General features: G+C 39.2%; 1 protein-coding gene across 11 annotated transcripts in view; it reads right to left on the bottom strand.

Moving 5' to 3' along the window:
* Positions 1-22,015, bottom strand: part of PLEKHA5 (pleckstrin homology domain containing A5) — a 166,380-nt gene that overhangs the window by 56,427 nt on the left and 87,938 nt on the right. For all 11 annotated transcript variants that reach the window (XM_039379472.1, XM_027747474.2, XM_027747472.2 and 8 more), the window contains exons 4-7: positions 11,594-11,677; positions 10,513-10,633; positions 4,161-4,265; positions 527-599 (exon numbers count right to left, since the gene is read on the bottom strand). In XM_039379472.1, the coding sequence (XP_039235406.1) occupies positions 527-599; positions 4,161-4,265; positions 10,513-10,633; positions 11,594-11,677 (383 nt within the window). The remainder of the gene's footprint in view (positions 1-526; positions 600-4,160; positions 4,266-10,512; positions 10,634-11,593; positions 11,678-22,015) is intronic.

Below are 22,015 nucleotides of genomic sequence, written 5' to 3'. Positions count from 1 at the left end.
ATTCCTTTGTTCTAAATACAGCAGAGACTTCTACTCTTATGGAACTGGACAACATTTCACTTCATAAGTATTCATGAACACTGATTAGAGTTCCCAAAGGTATATATATCCTCTTATCATTCCAAAGGCAGAGTTTCAGCTCCCCTGTACTATCCCTTCCCTATCCCCATCCCTTTCAGTTACTTAAATTGCATGAAAAATCAGATTTAAACTGACATACTTAGTTTCTAGCAACAGAAGCAGTGAGAAAACTACAATCCAGAATTTAATAACAGAGGTGGCTGTGAATGGGTTTGCCCTTTGAGCATACCCTGACAGGCAGGAAGCAATTACGTGAAATTGGTAATTAAGGAAGAAAGAAAAAAAAAAAAGATAAAAGTAGCAGGCCTGGATATTGACGGCTATACAACCTTGTTAATCCAGTAAGTTAAGCAGCAGCTTCTTACTTCTTACATTTGAGTGGTGTGTCAAAATTTATCTGCTTCCAGTAAAATTAGCAAACGAAGGTGTCAGGAGTGGAACTCACCTCTGTAATAGAAGAGACAGAGATCGGAGAGCACAAACCACCGCTTCTTCCACAGCTTCATTCCAGTGCTATCCTGTATTAACCAAAGGGATCAGGTAAGAGCTCTCAGACTGTTGACAGCAGTCGTTCATAAGGTAAACCAGGTACTACATAACTGTGGTGGTGTGCCAGTAGCTCATTTTCTTGGCTATTTTAAGTAACTTTGACTTTTCATCACGACTTGTCACTGCATACAAGTGACACGGGAAGTCTGAAGGTAACAGAGAATCATGGAGTTGTTTAGGTTGGAAAAGACCATTTAGATCATCAGGTCCAACTGTTACCCAGTACTGCCAGTCCACCACTAAACCATGTTCCCAAGTGCCACATCAACACATCTAATTATACCTTCAGGGCTGGTGACCTAACCACTTCCCTAGGCAGCCTGTTCCAGTGCTTGACAACCCCTGTGGTGAAGAATTTTTTTTCCTAATATCCAAACTAAAACTCCCCTGGCATAACTGGAGGCTGTTTCTTCTTGTCCCATCATTTGTTACCTGAGAGAAGAGGCCAGCCTCCACCTCACTACAATCTCCTCTCAGGTAGCTGTAGAGAGCAAGAAGGCCCTCCCTGAGCCTCCTTTTCTCCAGGCATGCTAGAGGCTACAATATACAATTAACAAAAAAAAAAGTGTATATGCATATATATATATATATATATAATTTTTTTTTTTTTTACTAAAAGAACAAGGTAATACTTGGGGTACATCCTCCTTTGTTTTCTGAAGAAACTCTGCTGAACTTCATCTTCTACTACCACTCACATTTAGAGCAAATTTCTTTCCCAAATAAAGTTTATTCCTAAAGCAATTTCATTTTCTTTTATGTTTATAACCAATTTACACTGCACAACTCAGAATGAAAGACTACCACCACTACTGCAGTGTAAATAAGCCTGAGCATTGCAGCACACACATCCTGGCTGAATCGGATTTAATAAATATGTTAATCTGTTCCAAGAAGAGAAGTATGTGTGAATTATCAATATTCTTGTAGTAAATAAGGTTTTTTGTGGCAACCAAGAGGGATTCTATAATGAAAAACTGTAGGGTGGAGTGGGTTTGGTTTTGGGGTTGGTCTCCTCCCCCCTCCCAAACACACACCCCTGGCAAAAGTTAGCATAATTTTTAGCCTCATATTTCAAGCTCTTCTCCTTTTGGGGTAGGGGAAATGAGCTAAAAGAAGAAAAGGTAAACCAAGCATTAGCTAAGAAACATTATTCAGAAAAAGTATGTTCACTGTAAACATCTTCCAAAAAAAGAGTTGGCCCTGGACTTAAAAATCAGTAGAAAAATGGAAGAAGGGTATCATCACATGCATTGAGACAGAACACCCTGAGTTAAACAAAAATTGCCATTCTCTGTGATTACACAAACATGTTGCACTATCAAAAAGAAACCTGCACAAGCTTTCACTATAAATTTCTGAAGATCGTATCTGTTGATAAAACCCTGGACTGAACTGGCTTTCAATTACTACTATGACATGGAAATATCGAGCAGCCCCTTTCCCTACAGACACCAACCAAACATCACACTGTTTAAATCATTTTACACAGTAAGCAGTATGACAGGGAGGTGGATTAAAAACTGGTTTTACTGCCAGGCCCATGAGTGGGTGGCCAGTTCCTTGTGATCCGCCCCAGGGGTTGATACTGCGGCCAAGACTATACAACAACTTCATTAATGAGCTGCACACCCCCAGCAAGTCTGCAGATAACACAAGTTATGAGGGGTGGCTCATACACCAGATGGTTGTGCTGTCATTCAGAGGGACCACAACAGGCTGGGAAACTGGGCAGAGAAGAATCTCTTGAAGTTCAACGAAGTTAATGCTCAGTCCCCCATCTGGAGAGCAATAACCTCGTGCACCACCACGAGCCAGCAATGAGCCCTCACAGCAAAGAAGGCCAACAGCATCCCAGACTGCATTAGCAGAGCTGCCAGGAGGACATCCTTCCTCTCTACTCAGCACCAGGGAGGTCTAGCTGGAGTGCTGGGTTTAGTGCTGGGCTCACTGGTATAAGAGAAACATGAACACACTGCAGTGAATCCAGCAAAGGGTCACAAAGTTGATGAAGGGATTGGAGCATCCTCCATATGAAAAGAAGCTGAGGGAGTTGGGACTGTTCAGTCCATATATCAGTGTGTAGAAATACCTGATGTAAGAGTGTATAAAGAAGGTGGAGCCAAACTCTTGCCAGTGACAAGAAAAGAAACAACGGGCACAAATTAAGAAACACAGAATTCCACTTGAGCAGAGGTCAACTTGTTTGCTCTGAGAGTGGTCACACACTGGCACAAATTTCCCAGAGAGGCTGTGGTGCAGTGTCCATCCCTGAGGATACAGTCCTGGACAACCTGCTCTAGTTGAGCCTGCTTTGAGCAGGGGAGGTTGTGCTACATGATCATGAGGTGTCTTCTAACCATGACAACTGTGTGATTCTGTGATCTTAAAATATACCCAGAAAACACTGCTTTAGGAATAGAGCTCCTTTTTTTCAAGCTAAAAAGTTTAATAGCCCCATAACAAAGCAACAAAATCTCTCACCTTTGTGAGAGTTTTTCACACTCAACACTGAATCAGAGTAGAGGCCACAGGATTGTCTAAACATGGAAAAGTCTTTAACTTAAACAGATACTTCTAGATCTTATTATCTGGGGAGTAATTTTTAAAACCTGACTCATCAACAGCATTCAGAAAGCTATGCAGGTCATTCCAGTCTATCTGAGTAGGCACAGTAAATGACAATTTACATCAAAATTACATACACACATGTCTCAGCTGAGTTAAAATTACAAGTTCTTACAGGGTTGTTGGTGGATTTTAAAAATATAGTCCTAATATGGCCTAATCAGTTTTGTTGTTCATTTTTTTTGATCATGCTACTCTACTCTGAATTCCTGCAAACCAATACAGTGCAGGTGGTCTGGTATTGCAGAACAGCAAATCTACTGCAGGTTAGGAACACTGTCACTAAATACTAGGAATATTTTCAATAATGCCTATTTTCAATAGGAAAACCTAAAATCATCTCTGGTTTTAAGATGATTATCTTTAGGAAAACAGGCACACCTATGCAAAATATATGAAAAAATGGCTCCACTTCCAATTTTTTATTGAAAATATTTGCTTACTTTTAGAAAAAAAAATTAAGGATATAGCAAAACAAACAAAAAAAAACCCCAACCCCCCCACAACAAACCAACCAACCAACCAACCAACCAACCAACAACAACAACAAACCACAAAAAACCCCACCAATATTCTGGGCCATAAATCCTTGTGCCATCATCTCGACATGCCGGAAATTAAATCAGCTATTTGCTGCCAACATCTGCCTAGATTTTTCAAGTCCTCCACGTATTTTAGAGAGAATTATGTACATGTAATCCATCAATGTTCTTTACCTGTCTGATGTCCTTATTTGTATCAGAATGACATCCAATAAGTAGATAATTAATTGAAAACCACAAGTCAGTTCCTCTCAGTTTGTAGCTTCACTCTGCTATCACTGTATTTTATATAAATGATTGTCTTTTGCACATTACACACATGACAGAAAAAAAAGAAGGGGGTGAATTAGGTAAGAGTACCTGTTTGTAGAGCCAGCCACGTCTGACAACTGGTGCATTAGGATTTCTCTTTATGGAGTTCGATCTCTTTCCGAAATTATGAACCTTCTTTGAAGATCGTGATGTCTAAATTGAATTGAACAGGTTAAAGAAACCATGACATCAATATCTGCTGAAAAATCATAACACATTTCCTTTGCTTTAAGAACTTTTTCTCATACGTGTTCCTCTAGGGGACTGCAGAACACAAACTGCATTCCTTTTTCAGATGAATAATTATTGTGATGGTTCTGCTGGTTTAAGCATTTCTTTCATTTCTTCTGCAGAAAATATAAAGACAAATCCCAAGACAAGTACTTGAACATTTTTTTTTTTTAAACAAGAGAAATCTCAAACAAATAGATATCTGACCTTCTTATAAGGAAGGTAGAATGCCTACAGAGCTGTAGAAAGAGAAGTAAACTCTCAGAACTATTATTAATTACGAAAAATTACATCACCTGGGCAGAAAAATCTGCTCTTCCTTGCTTCCAACACTAACCTATGACCTAATATATGACAACTTGTCCAGATTTCAATAGGATATAACTCCCCCTTTCCTAATTTTTTTATTCTTTCTTTCTTTCTTCTCAAGAATCTTTTGCTCTGTGATCTCTTGGTTCGTTTGAATATTTACTATTTTACCTGCTTGCACTAAGGTCTAGTTTGAAACTTTTCTCCTGAAACTCCAGTGCTTTTATTTGCTGTTGCTTGTACCTTTTAAAACCTTGCAATGATCACGTATGACTAAGAGAAGCAGGAAAACCAACCCATTTTAGATTTTATCCTTCTACTTGAATAACCAAAAGAAATTGGGAAAGGCATAAAGAAACGTGCAGTGCTTTGCCAATTCACACTTCCATTCTTCTCAGCCTACATTAAGAAGTCTGTGCTGTAACTAAATGAGCTGAACATTTACTTGTGTTTTAAATCCTGTAAGAACTGGTGCCTCAGAGACCATGCCATGTGATAGAGCACAAGAAGTAAAATTCAAGTAAAGTTTTTTAAGCTGTATTCATGGCTCTGCTTCAAATCCACCATTTGAACTGAGACAACATAATCCTGGTGTCTCAGCTTCCCTATCTCTGCTGCTGAGACTAATCATGAGTGTATGTAAAATTCCCGAAGGAGGAATGCTAAACACACACTCAGGTTTTGTTGCAAATTAGGGTATGGAGGGGGTTCTCTGTGGAAATTCTCTCAACACGTATCGCAGAACTGAGTTGGGTTTTATACATGTTTCAGAGAGAACTCCACAGTAGGTTAAAAATCATAAACCGGAAGCTTAATTCAAAATTCTGTGCAGCTTTTGTCAACGATGCCAGTTGACAAAAGGATACAATCCCTTGGCTAAAAAAGAATAACATTACACAAACTACGTGTGTTTGCCTAAAGTCTACAACACAATGAAACAAGGACGTTTTGTCTCTCTTTCCTTGCAAGAATCATGAGGGAATATAAAAATAAGCAGAGTGCTTGTAATTTCCCTTGAAGATACAGCAATTTGGCTCAGCTCCGGGAAGCACAACAGAGCAGGCAACTCAAAAGCAAATTAAGAATAAAAGTAAAAAACATCCACATTTTCATCTGAAAAATTCTACCACTGCAAAATGGAGAAAGGGTTGTAAGAAGCCAAGAGAATTATGACATCCAGCTGTGAAAAAGCAATATACAGAGAACCTATAACAATCCAGTTATAAAGTGAACTACATCTCTCTCAGTTAACCTGCATGACTTGATATTGGAATATCACACACAAGCTCTGCCAACACTTTGATCAGAAATAATTTATAACACTCATAGCTGCTCTAATATTAGGTATTAAAGGTTCAAAACCTCTTGAGAGTGTTCTAGAATTCCTATACTTGTAAAAATAGCTAATGTATTAAAGATGCTTCTGAAAACACAACGAACCACAAGTACTACTAATGTCAAGTCTACCAACAAATTCAGATAATTTAGACAGCTCTCTCTAAGGTAGGTCTGATAAAAAACCATATTGACTCCAATTTCCCTGAGCTAACAGCAAAGTTTTAATGGGTTACATCCTACCAACTGTGAATACAAACTTCCTTTAATTAAATGCAGCATCACAAGTGCTTTCTAATTTTAGTTAATACAGAGAACACTTTAGATGACTCGTGATTATTTTACCTCACACTGCATAAAGAGAATAACTGTTCACAACAAACTCTGAGCCTTGAGACAATAAGTACTGAAATACTGAAGGTGCATATATAAACTAATTATGAGTGCTCAGACTTTTTACATCACCTCCTCCTCTTGTTATGCCTGGAATCCCTGCCCATTCCACATTCTCCCACACATATCTAGTTATCTCAAACTGTGGACACAGGAAGATGGGGAAAAAAAAAAAAGAATTGAAGGGTTCAAGTACTTTTTACCCCATAGCACTAAAAATACAGGACATATTGCACAGCTCCAGCTTCTGGAGAAGGAAAAGAGAAAAGGAGGATAGTGAATAAATAATCCAGCTACTAAGTACTTGCTGGAGGTGTAGAAGTTAACAGAGCAAGCAAACATAGTCACATCTGGTACCATCTGATCCCTTCTAAGGCATGGTCCTGGCAACTGTGATGCCTCCAAAACCAGAACCTAAGTGAGGGACCCTGTATGGTTCCAGGACTGAGAAAGAAGCCAGGAAGTCCAGCCAGTGATATTCACTCTTTCCCCAAACTGAAAAAACAAACACCAGCAGGGTTTTGAACTCTGGGCAACAGAGCAGTCAGCAGCTGGGGCTGCACACTTCATCACTCTGCAAGATGCTTTTCTCCCTGCTTAGCTGGTAGAGGACACAGGATTTATGTGAGGCTTCTTCCCCAGTTTCGGAACTAGCACAAAAGTAATTCATTAACCTTAAACTTATTGCATATATATTTGAAAAAAATAGGTTGAAGTCCTTGCTAAAATGGAAATTTTCTGCACGTAAACTCAGAGAATAGAAATCTATATCTTTGTTACTTTCCAATTCTGTTTAAAAATATGTTTCCAGTCTTCAAGGCTTACATTATCTTCCAAACCACAAAGCAACATGATGCTGCCTTCTGGATTTTGTAGGCAATTTCAGTGCCTTCCAATGTTGCAGTTTTCCATGAGCTCAGTGGGTTTCTGCCTCAGCATTTTAGCTTGGACTCGGAGGCTGCTCTTGAAGCAAATCTCCCAATCATTCATGCTTTACTGTGCTTTGGTTTGCATAACAAAGCAAACTGGATTTAATTTAGGGTAAGACTAAAATGGAAGATGCACAAGGAGCACTACTGGACGAGTCTGACTATGGAAACACAATATAGATATTCAGCCTGAGCACCAATACTGCCCTTCACACTGCTCCTGTTTACTGTGCTGTTTGCTAATGAACCTCATGACTATCAATCCAAAATTTCCAGCCTAGGTAAGGCTATACCTAAACTAACCATTTAAAGCTGGACTCGCTTGAGCACTGTATGAAATATATATAAACAAACTGATAAACATTTATAAACATGGTGATACATCACAGTGACTTTAACAGAGTCACCAGGAGCTCTGCAGCATCTGTCCTGGGCTAACACTTCACTCTACCTGCTGTGAGAAAATTGTTCCCTTTATTCTGCTGATAATCAGGACAGCAATGAAGAGCAGCAGAGATGAACTGTGGAGGGTGACTGGTAATATGACTTTACACATTAAAAAAACTGATTCCCTGAATGCATTTCATAATTGTATTTGTCTGGGTAGTGATTTTAACAGCAGGGAAAAAATAAAATAAAATAGACAACTACAAAATCGATTTCTTAATTTTACAAAGAGAGGTGAAAATATGTACTTCTGTAGCAATTTCAGGCCTATGCAGATCTTTTTCACAGTCAGAGGTCTGTCCTAGGGGCTTCAAGTTTAGAAATACACTTCAAGCTAACAAGGGAAGAAGCAGCACTTAACAGAGCTGTAGTGTGTTATTTGGCCAGTATCATGTATACAGTGGGAAAGGAGGATTAGAATTAAGACTTTTACTGGGGCAAGACTGACCTTTGCCTCACCTCATATTAGCCTCTGGGCAGCAGAGAGTCTTTCTGCCACAAAACAGAAACTTCTCCAAGTTCCATATCTATTTGGGATCAATTAACATCAATGAAAGGAAGAACTTATTTCTGTACCCCTCATCTGTCTGAAACTTTAGTTGTACCACAAACTTTTGTTCTATTCCTCATTACCTTCCAACATCAGGTGTGTTCATGAGTTATCTCTGAAAACAGAAACACCTAAAAAATACATGAAGCAATCACACAAGGCACCCTTCTGCTCTGTAATTTACTTTCCTCAACAACATTGTGCTGCAATACATGGAACCTCTCTATATTATATTCAAAAGTTGGTAAGACAGCTAAGAATTTCAGGCCCTACTGCTGGAAGACATGAATAAAAACATACAAGAAAATCAGTTTTGTATCCATGTACAACCCATGGGCCCTTTCTACAGAGTTATCTTTAAAAGTGTTTGCCAGAAAATGCTGACTGGTATCAGCTGTGGTTCTACTTAACAAGTATTCACCTCCTAAACACAACAATTTTAAAATGGTGTGGCAATAATTCAGACAAATTCACATTTAAAAAGTGATTTACAGTAATTACACATACAGCCACAAGAACCATATTAATATTTTAAGTCCATTTAAATAACTGGAACAGGAAGAATGAAAAGTACAAGAATCTGTTTTTTTTAAATATTATTTTCACAGAAAGCTAAAGTGTCATTAATCAATGAAAGTAAAGAAATCACAGTAACTGGGCCATAGAAATCTCAATTTCCTTCTAGAACGTTATGAAACAAACATTAGGCTGAAGGGCATTTTCAACTTCTCCTTTGAAAGAGGAGTGTGAAAAATATGCTTGTAAAACACATGCTCCTAAATTGTAATAATTTCCTACATTTAACTTAAGATTGCTTCCTAGAAAATTAATTTCAACAGAACTAGCTCTGTAACTATTGCATTCTACATCACTATTATGACTATAGCAATAAGTTATCTTGGGTTTTTTGCTTGCTTGGTTGTTTTAGGGCTTAGCTGGTTCTGAGTTCATTTTTTGCTGTTGTTGTTTGGGGGGTTTCTAGTTTGTTTTGTTTTAAACTGGTTTTCCTGCATGGACTTAAACATGATCATATGAAAGTTGAAATGGATTTTGTTACTGTTTATAATACATCTGTGACTATTTTTCCCCCCAGCAACAGTAACAGATTAAGACACTTTTTTCATTAAATAATTTTTCTGATGTAGGTCAAGGATTCTGTCTGTCTCATTAGACATCTAAAACAATAAATATTTCCAAAATGCACTTAAAGAAACCTTACAATATTTTCTCCCACATGGAAAATAAATTATTTCAGTCCAAGTTTCTGAAATTAAGGAATTTGTTCAGTTAAAACACATTCCAAAGTTTATTTTTCTCTTGCAGGTTGGATTAACCTGCCAAAAAAGCACTTCTCAGGGTTAAAATTTTCATTGACTAGCAAAAGTATAGGGTTTTTTCCCCTTGTTTAAATGTTAACTACTAGTAGAAGAGATGACAGGGCTCTTGTTTGTCATCACTGACCAAAGCAGTTATCTTGGTGTCTTAGCAAACTTAAGGGACTTCTTAATTTTGTATCAAGCACACTCTCCTTTCAGGAAGGCTGCCCAGAAAACTAAAGAAAACAATGCATGCACACAATAGGCTCATAAGCTTTATCCGGTAAACTCAGAAGTTGATAAAAACATCTGGGCATTTACCTTAAACCCCTGAGAAGCTGGGCAAATGGAGAAGTAAGACACAAATTCAGGAGACCTTGGGAACCTCCAGAATTTTCTCCAGGAATTTTCCTAGGAAAGGAGGACTTCTCGTCCAATGCCACCAAATCATGTCAGCTGCTGTTTACCACAGGGTCACCCTCCACCTCTCTTATAACTACTTCTTATACACAATTGTAACTGTTTTACTGGAGAAATCCAGCCAATTATCTGTGATTGAGCAATTTCTGTAACAATGGTTGCCCAGATGCCTCATCAGTCACTCAAGATTCTGCTGTTCACACAGATTAGAAAGGTCAGATTCTGTGAACAATTTAAGTATGTGCAAGTCATAAGATCGGAGTTATCTGATAAAAATTACAGTTACAGTGATAATTTGTTTCAGACACTTCAGTTTCCAAATTAAACATGAAAGGGCTGAAGTGCCCTGAAGAAGAGATATATCCTCTGTTTCTCTTTTTCAGTGGAATACTAATATATAGCACTGTCTAGTACCTTGTGGAATAACTGAATAATTTTAATTTTAATTTTATTCGGACATAAAGACTTACTCTGCCCACAGGGCTCATTGGATGAGCAGCATAATCTGATGTCAGATTATAGTTAGTTGCTTCACATATCATGCTTACTGGTCGCTCCTTCTTTTCTTCAGATGTCATTGCTGCAGCAGTCCTGAAAATAGAATATGTAATAGCACTAGAACATGCTGTGTGTGCAGACTGCTAATAAAAAGCACCCCTAGATGTAGCCTAGTACAGCCTGTGTCCTACTTTTCCAATCTGAAAGCAATTCACATGTCAATGCAAAGTTACCTGCACTGTGTTTTAAACTCAAATCTATAACAGATGTATTTTAAGGCGTTGCTCTAAACCAGGATTTCTCTATTAGTGTAAGGTGTTGGTGGGAGGGAAAAAGACAGGTATGAGCATGAGATGGAAATGGGAAGAAATGCCCTCCAAAGAGCCCTTCTGGCTTTGCCCCACTTGGTGAGAACGGGCAGGTTTTGAAACTGCAGTTCTCATGGTTTTCGCTCTTGTACAACGTGTTTCAGCAATGCTGGTGAGCAGGACACCCAAAAACCAACCACACACAAAATCCTGAGGTCAGGTATGAGTTCCATGCGTATCTCCTTGCACTGCTGTGTATTCTACAAAACTAATGCAGACACAGCAAATCCAAGCAGTTATCCAGTGATTCAGAAAGTGTCCCAGCTGGCCAAAACCATAACCAGCTGAGGAGAAACTATCAGGGAAAACATTATAGATTAACAGCATGTGACTGTCCCCAAGTGATCATAAAATTTATTGCTTCTTGGAGGTTTATTTGGTTATGATATAATATACAGGTCGTTTGCTAAACCTACAGAATAAGTAAAGTGACAAGTGGAAACTCACACACTGCATAAACATGGTGCATTTCTATCATACAACTAATTTGGGCTATGGTTTTGATCTTAAAAATTAGCATTAAATATTTAATACTACTTTCAAGTAATTTAATCAAGTAAAACTATACACATGCTGATCTGACTTGGGGAAAATAAATATTGCAATTAGTAATTCACCGAATCTTGCTTCAATATTAACAGGTTCTAAAACATATATTTTATGGAGTGAAACATATGGCACTTACTGTTCGTTCACAACAAAAATACAGTTGTCCTGCGATGGCTGTCCCGTTACTGGATGTTTGCAGGTTACTTTTCGTTCATTATGACTGTGAAAGAGAGATAAAGAAAACTATTAGGCAATGATGTTTTGATTTTCCAACTCAAATACGTAAATCCGGTACAACGAATATATCGGTACAATGAAAACAATTATGAATATTTCACTATGGCATATGACAACATCTGTGTACACACACACAATGCATATATATATATATTAATAAAAAGGATGAGAACGACTGTTAAAGAATCTTCATTAATACCTTGGAAAGAGATAGGAAACATTGGCACTGGGTTGGTAATTATTTTGCATTTTAAAAACTAAAGCCAGTAAAAGAGTTATTAGTTCATATATGAACATAGATAATTCACTTCAGCTATGTCTTTATGTGTTCATAAACAAGATTTCAGCTAGACAGGGACAAGTTAAACCTGAGACACACATAATTGCTCTGTAAGGATAAAATATCACTACTGTAAAGCAACTGTCTTCTACCTTAGAACATGAAGATACCAGTTTAAAATTTCTGATACTACAAATATCCAACAATTGGAACAAGACTGATGAATTACAATCATGGTTCTACTTTTGCAGGTGACTTTTAAATTCAGAGTACTGCTCCCCTGCAGTGATCCCAGGAGTACCTTCAAGTGTCAGGGAGCCTGACAGCCCAGAGCTTCACCCTCAGCAGCACAAAAACACCCACTTTGCAGTATCTCCTTCCCCTGAACTGCAGGTACTGTTAGGCCACAGCGGCTCCCACAGTTTGGAAGAAATTGCTAAAATTCAACAACTATCAGATGCTGCCTGAACTCAAAGAAATATCTGGACTTGAGTCCTCCAGCCTCGAGGGGAAGGAAGAGAAGGGGAGGAATTCTGTGGTTCTGGGCTCCTCAGTTCAAAAAAGACAAGGAATTACTGGAGGGGGTTCAGCACCGGGCTACAGACATGATGAGGGGACTTATGAGGAAAGGCTGGGAGAGCTGGGCCTGTTCAGCCTGGAGAAGAGATGACTGAGAGGGGATGTTATCAATGCACCCATGTATCTGAAGGGCAGGTGTTAAGAGGATGGGGCCAGACTCTCTTCAGTGGTGCCCAGTGACAGGCACACACTGAAACACAGGGAGTTCCATTTGAATATTAGGAAAAACTTCTTTTACTGTGATGGTGACAAAGCACTGAACAGGCTGCTCAGAGAGGTTGTGGAGTCTCCTCTGGAAAGATTTAAAAGCTGCCTGGACGCAATGCTGTGCAACCCGCTCTATGTGACCCTGATCTCCAGAGGTCTCTTCCAACCCTAAGCAATCTGTCATTCTGTCATTTACTGCCTACCAGATATGTCAATCAGCTGGCTGTTACAACCTGTGCCTGCTGCAGACGGGGGCTTTTCCACCCCCTCCATGCAAGCGGCAGGATCCCAGCCCAGTGACGCCAGGAGCACACCTGAGAGCACAGAGCTGCCAGCTGGCACAGCGACAAGGCTAGGAGAGGCAAGGATGGCTGGATTGCAACAAACCCCTCCGAACTCTCCTGCCCCAAAACGTAGGAAAGAGAGCAGGGGGAGGTATGCTGACAAAATTTAAACCTGGTTCAGCGTTTAAAAAGCATGTGAGCAGAAATCAGACTAAGAAAAGGCAGTGAGGATATAATGCAGGTGTGCTATTTGGATGTCATCCACATGTTTCAAAACTAACTTCTTTTATTTTTAACACTTCAAAAAGTATTTATAAACAAAAAAGTATACAATACAAACCCACCAGTATCTGAAATCAACACTGTAAATCATGAAAAAAGTAATTCCATTTGACAGTATTTACTTTTGCAAAGAATATGTGGTGATACTGTTCCTCATGTAAGGTACCTTACATAATACTATGCTTTTCTTATAAGAAGTTCAGCTCTTAAAAATATTCTTGGACAGAGAATGAGCCTGGACCAAAAAGAAGTGCTTTAGTTGCAAGATGGCAGAAGGGGTGTAGAACAACAAAACCTTTGAATGGCACTTTACCTCTAATACCTACTTCTTTTATTGTCTATTCATTTAACCATCTTGGCTTTCGAAATCGTGAAGCACAGTCATCTCACAAATGTTATGCTCTCTACCTTTCCTGCTTCTTAAAACAACCTCAACTTAACAAGACTATCTTTACAGTCCCCACTTTTTAAAAAAAACTCCTTTGAATCATAACATTTTGCAATTATGGAGCATTATTAATTAAAAGTTGCCTCCAAACCAAAGCCTAATAAAAAATTCACGCTACTTTCATGGTGAATGAATGGATAAATCTAGATAAACCTAGAGTGCAAGATTAGAAAGATAGCCCAATTCTTTGCACTTCCTCTACTGGGATTTTAAAAACCTACTAATACCTAAATGGACAGAATGTGTTACAGAGCGTAACTAATGAGCTAGCAAATGCTGGTACTTTATCTTTGTACTAAATTCAGCAGAATTCTAAGTTTAGCTTCTAAAAAAGCTGCTGTTGCAGAAATGTATCAATTACAATGAGAGGACAAGAAAGAGTTGATATGAGGACATTCTGTGCCATTCCTAATTGCCATGGTCATACAATGCCTTTTGAGCAAAAATGACCCAGATTGAAGAGGATTCGATTTCAAAACCCTCCTGAGGAAGTATCCGGCCTTGTTTTATTTTGGGGTCATTCCTTTTTTTCTTCACTTCCAAAAAATCTTCTTTTTGTTCCCTCTGACATTTCAGAAACTCTCACACCAAACTGAAAAAAACCCAAAAGAACCCTGTGGAGACGAGCTGGTGCTCTGCAAGCTTTGCCAAAATGTTGCTGTCTTGTTCACAATTAAACCTTGGCAGGGGGGCTATCAGCTGACATCCAGAAATGTAGAAATAAATGGATCAGGACTTCTGCTCAGGGACCACCAATACTTGGGATTGCTACAGAGGAGACACATCCCAAGTTTTGTGTGAGTGCACCTGGCTCACACTGACACAGGAAGAGCCCACATTCCAAGACTGTACAGGGGAGGCCAAATAAAACCAGGAGTGAAAGCAGGGAGGAGGTGGAAAACAAGAGTGAGAGGAGAGGAAGCATTGACACAAACCTGTTCAAGAATATTTTGTTTCAGGTTTGAGTCACATACCAAGTTGGTATTCCAAAAACATCAGAATGTTCTTGGACAAAATACTGGTTTCCTTACTACTCACACTGATGTTGAGATGGGGTTGTTTAGCCTGGAGAAGAGGAGGCTCAGAGGTGACCTCATCACCGTCTATAACTACCTGAAGGGAAGTACTAGCCAGGTGGGGGTTGGTCTCTTCTCTCAGGCACTCAGCAATAGGACAAGGGGGCACGGGCTTAATTTCCGCCAGGGGAAATTTAAGTTGGATATCAGGAGAAAATTCTTTACAGAGAGAGTGATCAGGCATTGGAATGGGCTGCCCAGAGAGGTGGTGGATTCACCATCCCTGAAGATTTTTAAACGCAGATTGGACGTGGCACTGAGTGCCATGATCTAGTAAATGGACTGGATTTGGACCAAGGGTTGGACTCGATGATCTCTGAGGTCTTTTCCAACCCAATCGATTCTATGATTCTATGATTCTATGTATAGGGGGGTAGCTGCCATTACATAAAAAAAGGTAAAAAAAACGTATCACAGACATGATATGCAGTACCTTCTTTCTAGACTTGCACAGTCAGTTCTTCCTAAAAAGTCAATGCAAAGGAAAAACAACCTGTTCTTTCTCTTCGGCTCAGACGCAAGTGAAATCTCAGGAGTGAACACTGGAAATTCAGCTTGTGCAACTCAGTGTGACGACTGTAAATATGTCTAACTGGATGAATAGATTTTAAATACTTCCATTTGAAAACTTTTTCATTACTCACCTAATTATGGCATTTTTGGCAGTAATTCAGCTGATATTTTGACAAGACTCCTCAAAATACTTGCGCAAGGTGTAGAGAAGCTTGATAATTATTGTCATAAGCCTCCCACATAACAGTAGGTTAAGGCATTTGTTTTAAACTCCATCTTGCAGAGTGCAGAGAGTTTTATCAGAACCGAGCTACAATTTGATATTCACAATCTTCAACATCCAATTTAGACAGTTGTTCAGTTATCTATAAATTTCTGGGTCCATATACAAACTTAGAATTTCACATTGCACTATAATAATATATATCTCATCGATAAATCTCAGGGGAAATAAAGCAATAAACTGGATTTTTTTACTGAGAACTCTAATTTCAATTTTATACAAACTCCAACGTGTAACTCAGAGTTTCAACTCTGCATATTTATGTGTCTGTACTTTTATTATGTGGAAAGAGAGTGATTCACTTTGACACAGGCAGCTAGAAGCCAGTGTGTTCCTTTTTACTTATTCAGAGATACAGCCTCCAACAGGTATATGGAAACAACACTCAGGAGTGTTTCCTTCTCTCTCCAATTTTTCCTACCAACATGTTTTGAGAACAGAGGATAACTATACATACACTCTGCTACACTTATACAGAGGGACATAACTGATCCTTACTATTTTAGGATCCACACTAATGGCATGCTAAACACTAGAGACAAAGACAGGAAAAAATTCCCAGTGTATTTCATTACTATTCATCAGCATATTCTCCAGACTTGGTATGTGGCACAAACTATTCCTCATTAATATCTGCTACCAGGATGTGTCAGGCCTCAAAAATCGACACAGACTGAGTAAGATGACATGAGATAAGCACTTCACTGCAAAATAAAGCATGTATCGAGATATGTTCTTGCATGTACCAAGACAATTGATTCCAGTTGTGGTTTGGTACCTGCGACAGAAGAATCAAAATCAAACTAAACCAAACCAACAATAAAGAAATAAGAAAACCCACAACACAAAACCCTAACCACACCAAAATAGCTTCACACGGGGACAGGTTCCATTTTTAGCTGTCTCAGTGCAAGACACCAACTTAACACGCACCTACTTCACTTGACCTCTTTTCTCCAGAAATTTCAAACTTCTCCTTCCCAATCCTTTCCTCTGAAAACTGTAAGCTTTGGCATCAGTTTAGCACATAGCTTAGTTCTGGCATATGGACAAGCCCTCAGAGCAAAAGGATTTATCTTGTTCAGGTTAGAAGCTGACAGTAACCTTGAATTTGACTTATGTTATTTGCCTTCTTATCGACTCTTTCTCCTTTCCATTACTTGAGCCCCTAATCTCTTTAGAAGACAGGATTATTTTACTTATTTTCTCGACATGTTCAAAAAACCTTGTTGTGTAGTTTTAATCTACTCACTACATGTACAGTCAACAGCAATCTTTTTGTTGGCTTAATATGATCCAAAGGCTACTTAAAAAAAAAAAAAAAGCCCTCAAATATATCATTCAGAGATATTATTCTATTTGTAAGTAGCAACTGAGTGCATCATTCCAGGAGCAGCACTTGCCAACAGAAGCCCTACACAAGCAGGTTTCTTTGTTTTCATTCTCTCTTGTGTTTACAGGACTGCTGACCCAAAATACTGTGTACCAGTATTTTGTTCTAAAACACATTACCTCAAAAAGTCAGCAAAATCCAAATTCTGACCAGTGTTGCTGTTTTGAAGCACTATCATCTTTATATATTGCATAGGAAATGAACTCAGATAACTGCAGTTGGAACTGCAAAAAGAGAGATACATAATCCAGTTGTAACAGGACGATGTAAGTCAATTAGAAATGAAGGGTTAGACCATCTTTCCTCTGAACAGAGCAGTTCACTCAGAAGCAGCAACAAAGATCAAAGTACCAGGGTGGGGACAGTTGGTTTGGGGTCTCTCCATTGTATGATTTGGTTGAGCTCCCTGTCCTCTTAAAAGAAAAACAAAAGAAAAAAAAAAAAGAAAGAGCTGGGCCAGAACTCCCAAAGACACATCTGGTTTTCTCCCACTAGAATTAAAACTAGACACCACTTCAAAGCTCCTCTCATGCCCTTTCTTTGTAGCCTTTATTTATGTGTTCCTAAATGCTAAGACCTTCTCATTTGCTCATTCTCAATATGGCCATCAAAGCAAAGGCTGAACACAAACCAAATCATAAACCAGGACACAACTTTTAACAGGCCTCCATACCTTTAATTTGGAAACCCTCTTCCTTTTGACAAATGAACACTGAAGAACACATTTCAGAAGAATGCTACACCAAATATTTGCTTCCTAACATTTAATCTACACCTTAGGTAAGATTTACAGGCTAACAATTTAATCTCTATTATGGAAATATATCACAAATGTACTCAGAGATATTTCTTATGAGAAGCAGTTTTATGCATTTTTCGTATTTGCTTCATGACAAAATACTTTAAAAGATTACAGATAAGGCAAACAGACCAAAATTACCTGAGCAATGAAGTAATCCTCTCTGTATTAATGCTAAATTTTTGCACTGATATTTAAAGGTAAAGCTCAACTGGAAATAAACATAAGACAAGTCTAGGCCAGCTTTATTATGCTTCTGTGAAGCCCTTCATTCCTCAACTGGGCAAGGGGGGTGGAGGGTGAATCAAATCAGCAATTTTTACCATGTCTGCTTGCTTTCTAGCATAAGAAATTGAAATAAATGCAGCCACTTAGAGTTATCTAACAAAGAGGGGAAAAAATTTAAGTAAATGCAGTCCCTACACAACTGTTAGCAAGGATGTGGTCTGTGGCTGTACTAACTCTTCTATTTTACTAAATCTGTAATGCCACACTGCACAGTAAACAGCAAATGCAAGCACTTTTTTGCCAGTGCTATCATACCCTAGAATTACGAGCCTTTTTTCAATTAAGCTTTTTAAACAGCAAGTTTGGAAACCAGGCTGCATTGGCTCCACCACAAAACATCTGAGTTTGGTAACTTAACATCAGGGAGCCCGAACGAGAGAGGGTATAAAGAGACAGCCAGTTGCAAAGTGCTGACAGACCTGTAACACTTCACATGTGCTGCTAAAGAACAAAGTGTTTCTAACCCTTTGTGTGTGCACACGCCTGGGAAGGTGCAGACAAAATCCCACAAATTTTCTTGGCAGACAGTGTAACACCTAAACTGTAGTTGCTGCTGCCACCGTTCTGGTCTATGAGTTTATTTTTTCAAGCAACGTGTCAATTCTGTAGACTTTCCTTTTGAGCCCTCCTTATCATACCCATGGAAGCCTTTTCAACCTAAGGCGACTGAAGGCCCACACTAAGACCTTAAACCATCTTGTCCAGGAGCTGCTCTATGCTGATGATGCCGCCCTTGTTGCCCACACAGAAGCAGCTCTGCAGCGTTTAACATCCTGCTTTGCAGACGCTGCTGAGCTCTTTGGGCTGGAAGTCAGCTTGAAGAAGACAGAAGTTCTCCATCAAACCGGCACCTCAGGAAGTCCCCCATCATCCCCATATCACCATTGGCCAATCAGAACTCAAATCAGTCCAGCAGTTTAATTACCTAGGCAGCCTCATCTCCTCGGATGGTAAGATTGACGGGGAGATAGACAACAGGCATATAGTGCCTTTGGAAAGCTTCATAAAAGAGTTTGGTGAAATAAACACTTGAAGAAAAGTACAAAGATCAGTGTTTACAGAGCCATAGTGCTGTCTACTCTTCTATATGGATCCGAATCATGGGTCTTCTACCCATACGCCACCACCTGCGTCTCCTAGAACGCTCCCATCAACGCTGTCTCCATTCAGTCCTAAACATCCACTGGTCAGATTATGTGACCAATACATCTCTTCTAGAACAAGCAGCAGTCACAAATATTGAGGCCATGTTACTGAGAACACAGCTGTGCTGGGCAGGGCACGTCTCCAGGATGAAGGACCACCGCCTCCCTAAGATCCTGCTCTATGGTGAACTTGCCACCAGCTGCCGCATGGGAGGAGCCCCACAGAAAAGATACAAGGACTCCCTGAAACAACATCTCAGCCTTGGCCATATTGATCACCATAACTGGTCTACTCTGGCCTCCAGTCGGGAGGTCTGGAGACACACTATCCTTAATGCTGATGATGCTTTTGAGAATGCACGCAGGATCACTCTCGAGGAGAAAAGACAACGCAGAAAGAATCGTGTCTTGCAGAACATTCCACATAAGGAGTCTTTCTGCTGTGCCTTTTGCAACTGGACTTGTCTACCTCATATTGGCCTTTTTAGCCACCAGCATGCCTGTAACAAACGTGGGTAGAGCCCTTCCCAAATCTCTGTTCGAAGCCCAGCCATGATGATGACAGTTACAGTTAGAGTCGTTTTGGTATCCTTGCTGCTGCCACAATGAGAAAGCACCTGGACATTTCCATACAACTCACTGTACTCCAGCTTTTCATTTATTATTGATTTTTATTTTCCAGAAGAATAAGCAGTACTGCCCCAAAACTATAAACCTTCCTTTCAACGGGACCATCGTAAACCCACATTTGTATACCAAGGGAAATATTCATGCAAAAAACAAAGCTTTTTCTCGCTTGAGCAGATATGATTAATATGCTTTCATGCCATATTTCCAATGTAAAACTAAGTTTATGTAAGCAAGGGCAAATATTTAAAAACTCTTTCAAAATGCTAGGATGAAATACTTGCTATTTCTGTATTACAGATTGAGAAGCTTTTAATAAGAGACTGTTTTTCTAATCAAACACTCTATTGTCAGAAAAAGTTACTGTTTTCAGGCTTCCCAAAACTTTGTGGGAGGTGTCCTTCACTCTGCAGGTAACATATTTGGGAATTTATAAAATACTGGGAATAAAATATTTGGGAATTTATAAAGTACTCGGTAAAGGCCCCAAAAGCCAAACACCTTTAACTAGAAGTGTGGTAATTTGTGAAATGCACCTGTCATGTGTCATCAATTTATGTAACACTTCATTACACACATTTTAAGCCCTGGGCACAGAATCTAATATAGTACCTTGATAATAGCACTGCAGATGAAGAAAATTTTCAATTCTCTAAGTATTACTCTGCAGTAAAAATGACTACCTGGAAAGCTTCCAATGACTACAGTAACATAACAGCTCTGAAGTGAAAACCCACAATATTTTTCTAAGGAGGAAGGGGATCTGGAGTAGCATGGCTCAGCAGGTGGCTTGTGGACCAGAAGCACCACTGGGTTTTTCCAGTCTGACTGCTACTGCCTCTTCCTGCTTGATCAGGGAGGTTGTACCAGACAACCCACTGTGCTCCCTTCCAACCTGACCCACTCTGTGATTCCAGGGAGACTGACAGCAGGTGTCTGATCAGCTGATGCTGCATGGAATGTCACTTCACTGAGTTAGACCACTCAGATTATCACACTAATAAACTGGTACGTTTCACTAAGAGGAGTTAATTAAAAACTACTAATTCACATTTTCTTACACATACTACATTACAGGTTTTCAGAATGAGAAATACACTTGGCTTGAATTTACAAGGGACAAACGAACTTTGGCTGCATGATCACAGCTGTACCACACTATGAGGAGCAATTCATCACACCAAGAAAATTAGAGAGAATTCAGTTGTCTTAGTCACCCTCCACAACTATAAGCATCAAATTCAATAAAAACTTTCAGCAAACGCTTTTATAGCTACACACCAACTTTTTAATGTTTTCAAAGCTCACTAGACAGAAAATTATCTCAACCACATATCCCTAAGCTCAGTTATGCAAGCCTTGGCCTTCATGATTTATTAGGAGCGTAAGTGAAACGTACAGTTAGTTGAGCAAGTGTTAGACAACACAAGTAGGAACTCAAAAAGCAATTTTGACTTATGGTTCCATTTCACTGCATGAAATTTAGAGACATTTCACATGAGAAAGTTGCTTTAATAATAGTTGCTCTTCCCAATTTTAACATGCTTTTCAAGAATTCTGTTTTGAAACAAAAATGCTAAAGATACCTACAAGAAAAGTGAATGCGGACAATCTAAGCAGTTTAATACCCATATATGTGTATTTATATTTTAAAATACATTAATATAAGGCCTATGCAAAAAGCAAATCTTTCTGTCAAAAAGTATTCCCAGACAAAGTCTGATTTGGGTCAGGCTTCTCTGCAAGCTCCGTGGCTTAAAGAATTCAAGATGTCTCCAGTTAGTACACCCTGAGAAAAGCTGCTCTGCCATGTCTAAACTTCCACTTGGCTTGGACAACCTGCATCCCTGTCACTTCTCTATCCTCTCAAGCACTCACAACTTTGACTGTCCTGTCACTCAGCCCAGGCCCTTCTCCACTTAAAGTTCAAAAGGGATCTCAATGGATCTCTCTTATTAATGATCTGTTCCCTACACATCAATTTTTTAATCCCAGTTTTTATTATATTGTGTGAGGTTTCGGTGTTGGGCTTGGGTTTTTTGCTTAAGGAGTAGACAAAAAAATGTACGTCCATCATCTACTGCATGACTCTTCCATTTTCAGTATTTAGCACTCTA

The sequence above is a fragment of the Pipra filicauda genome, unplaced genomic scaffold, assembly GCF_003945595.2.
Source record: "Pipra filicauda isolate LSUMZ 115617 unplaced genomic scaffold, ASM394559v2 scaffold104_size2351352_pilon, whole genome shotgun sequence".
Taxonomy (NCBI): Eukaryota; Metazoa; Chordata; class Aves; order Passeriformes; family Pipridae; genus Pipra; species Pipra filicauda.
The sequence above is the reverse complement of the archived record's forward strand: the minus strand, read 5'-3'. Positions and strand labels throughout refer to the sequence as shown.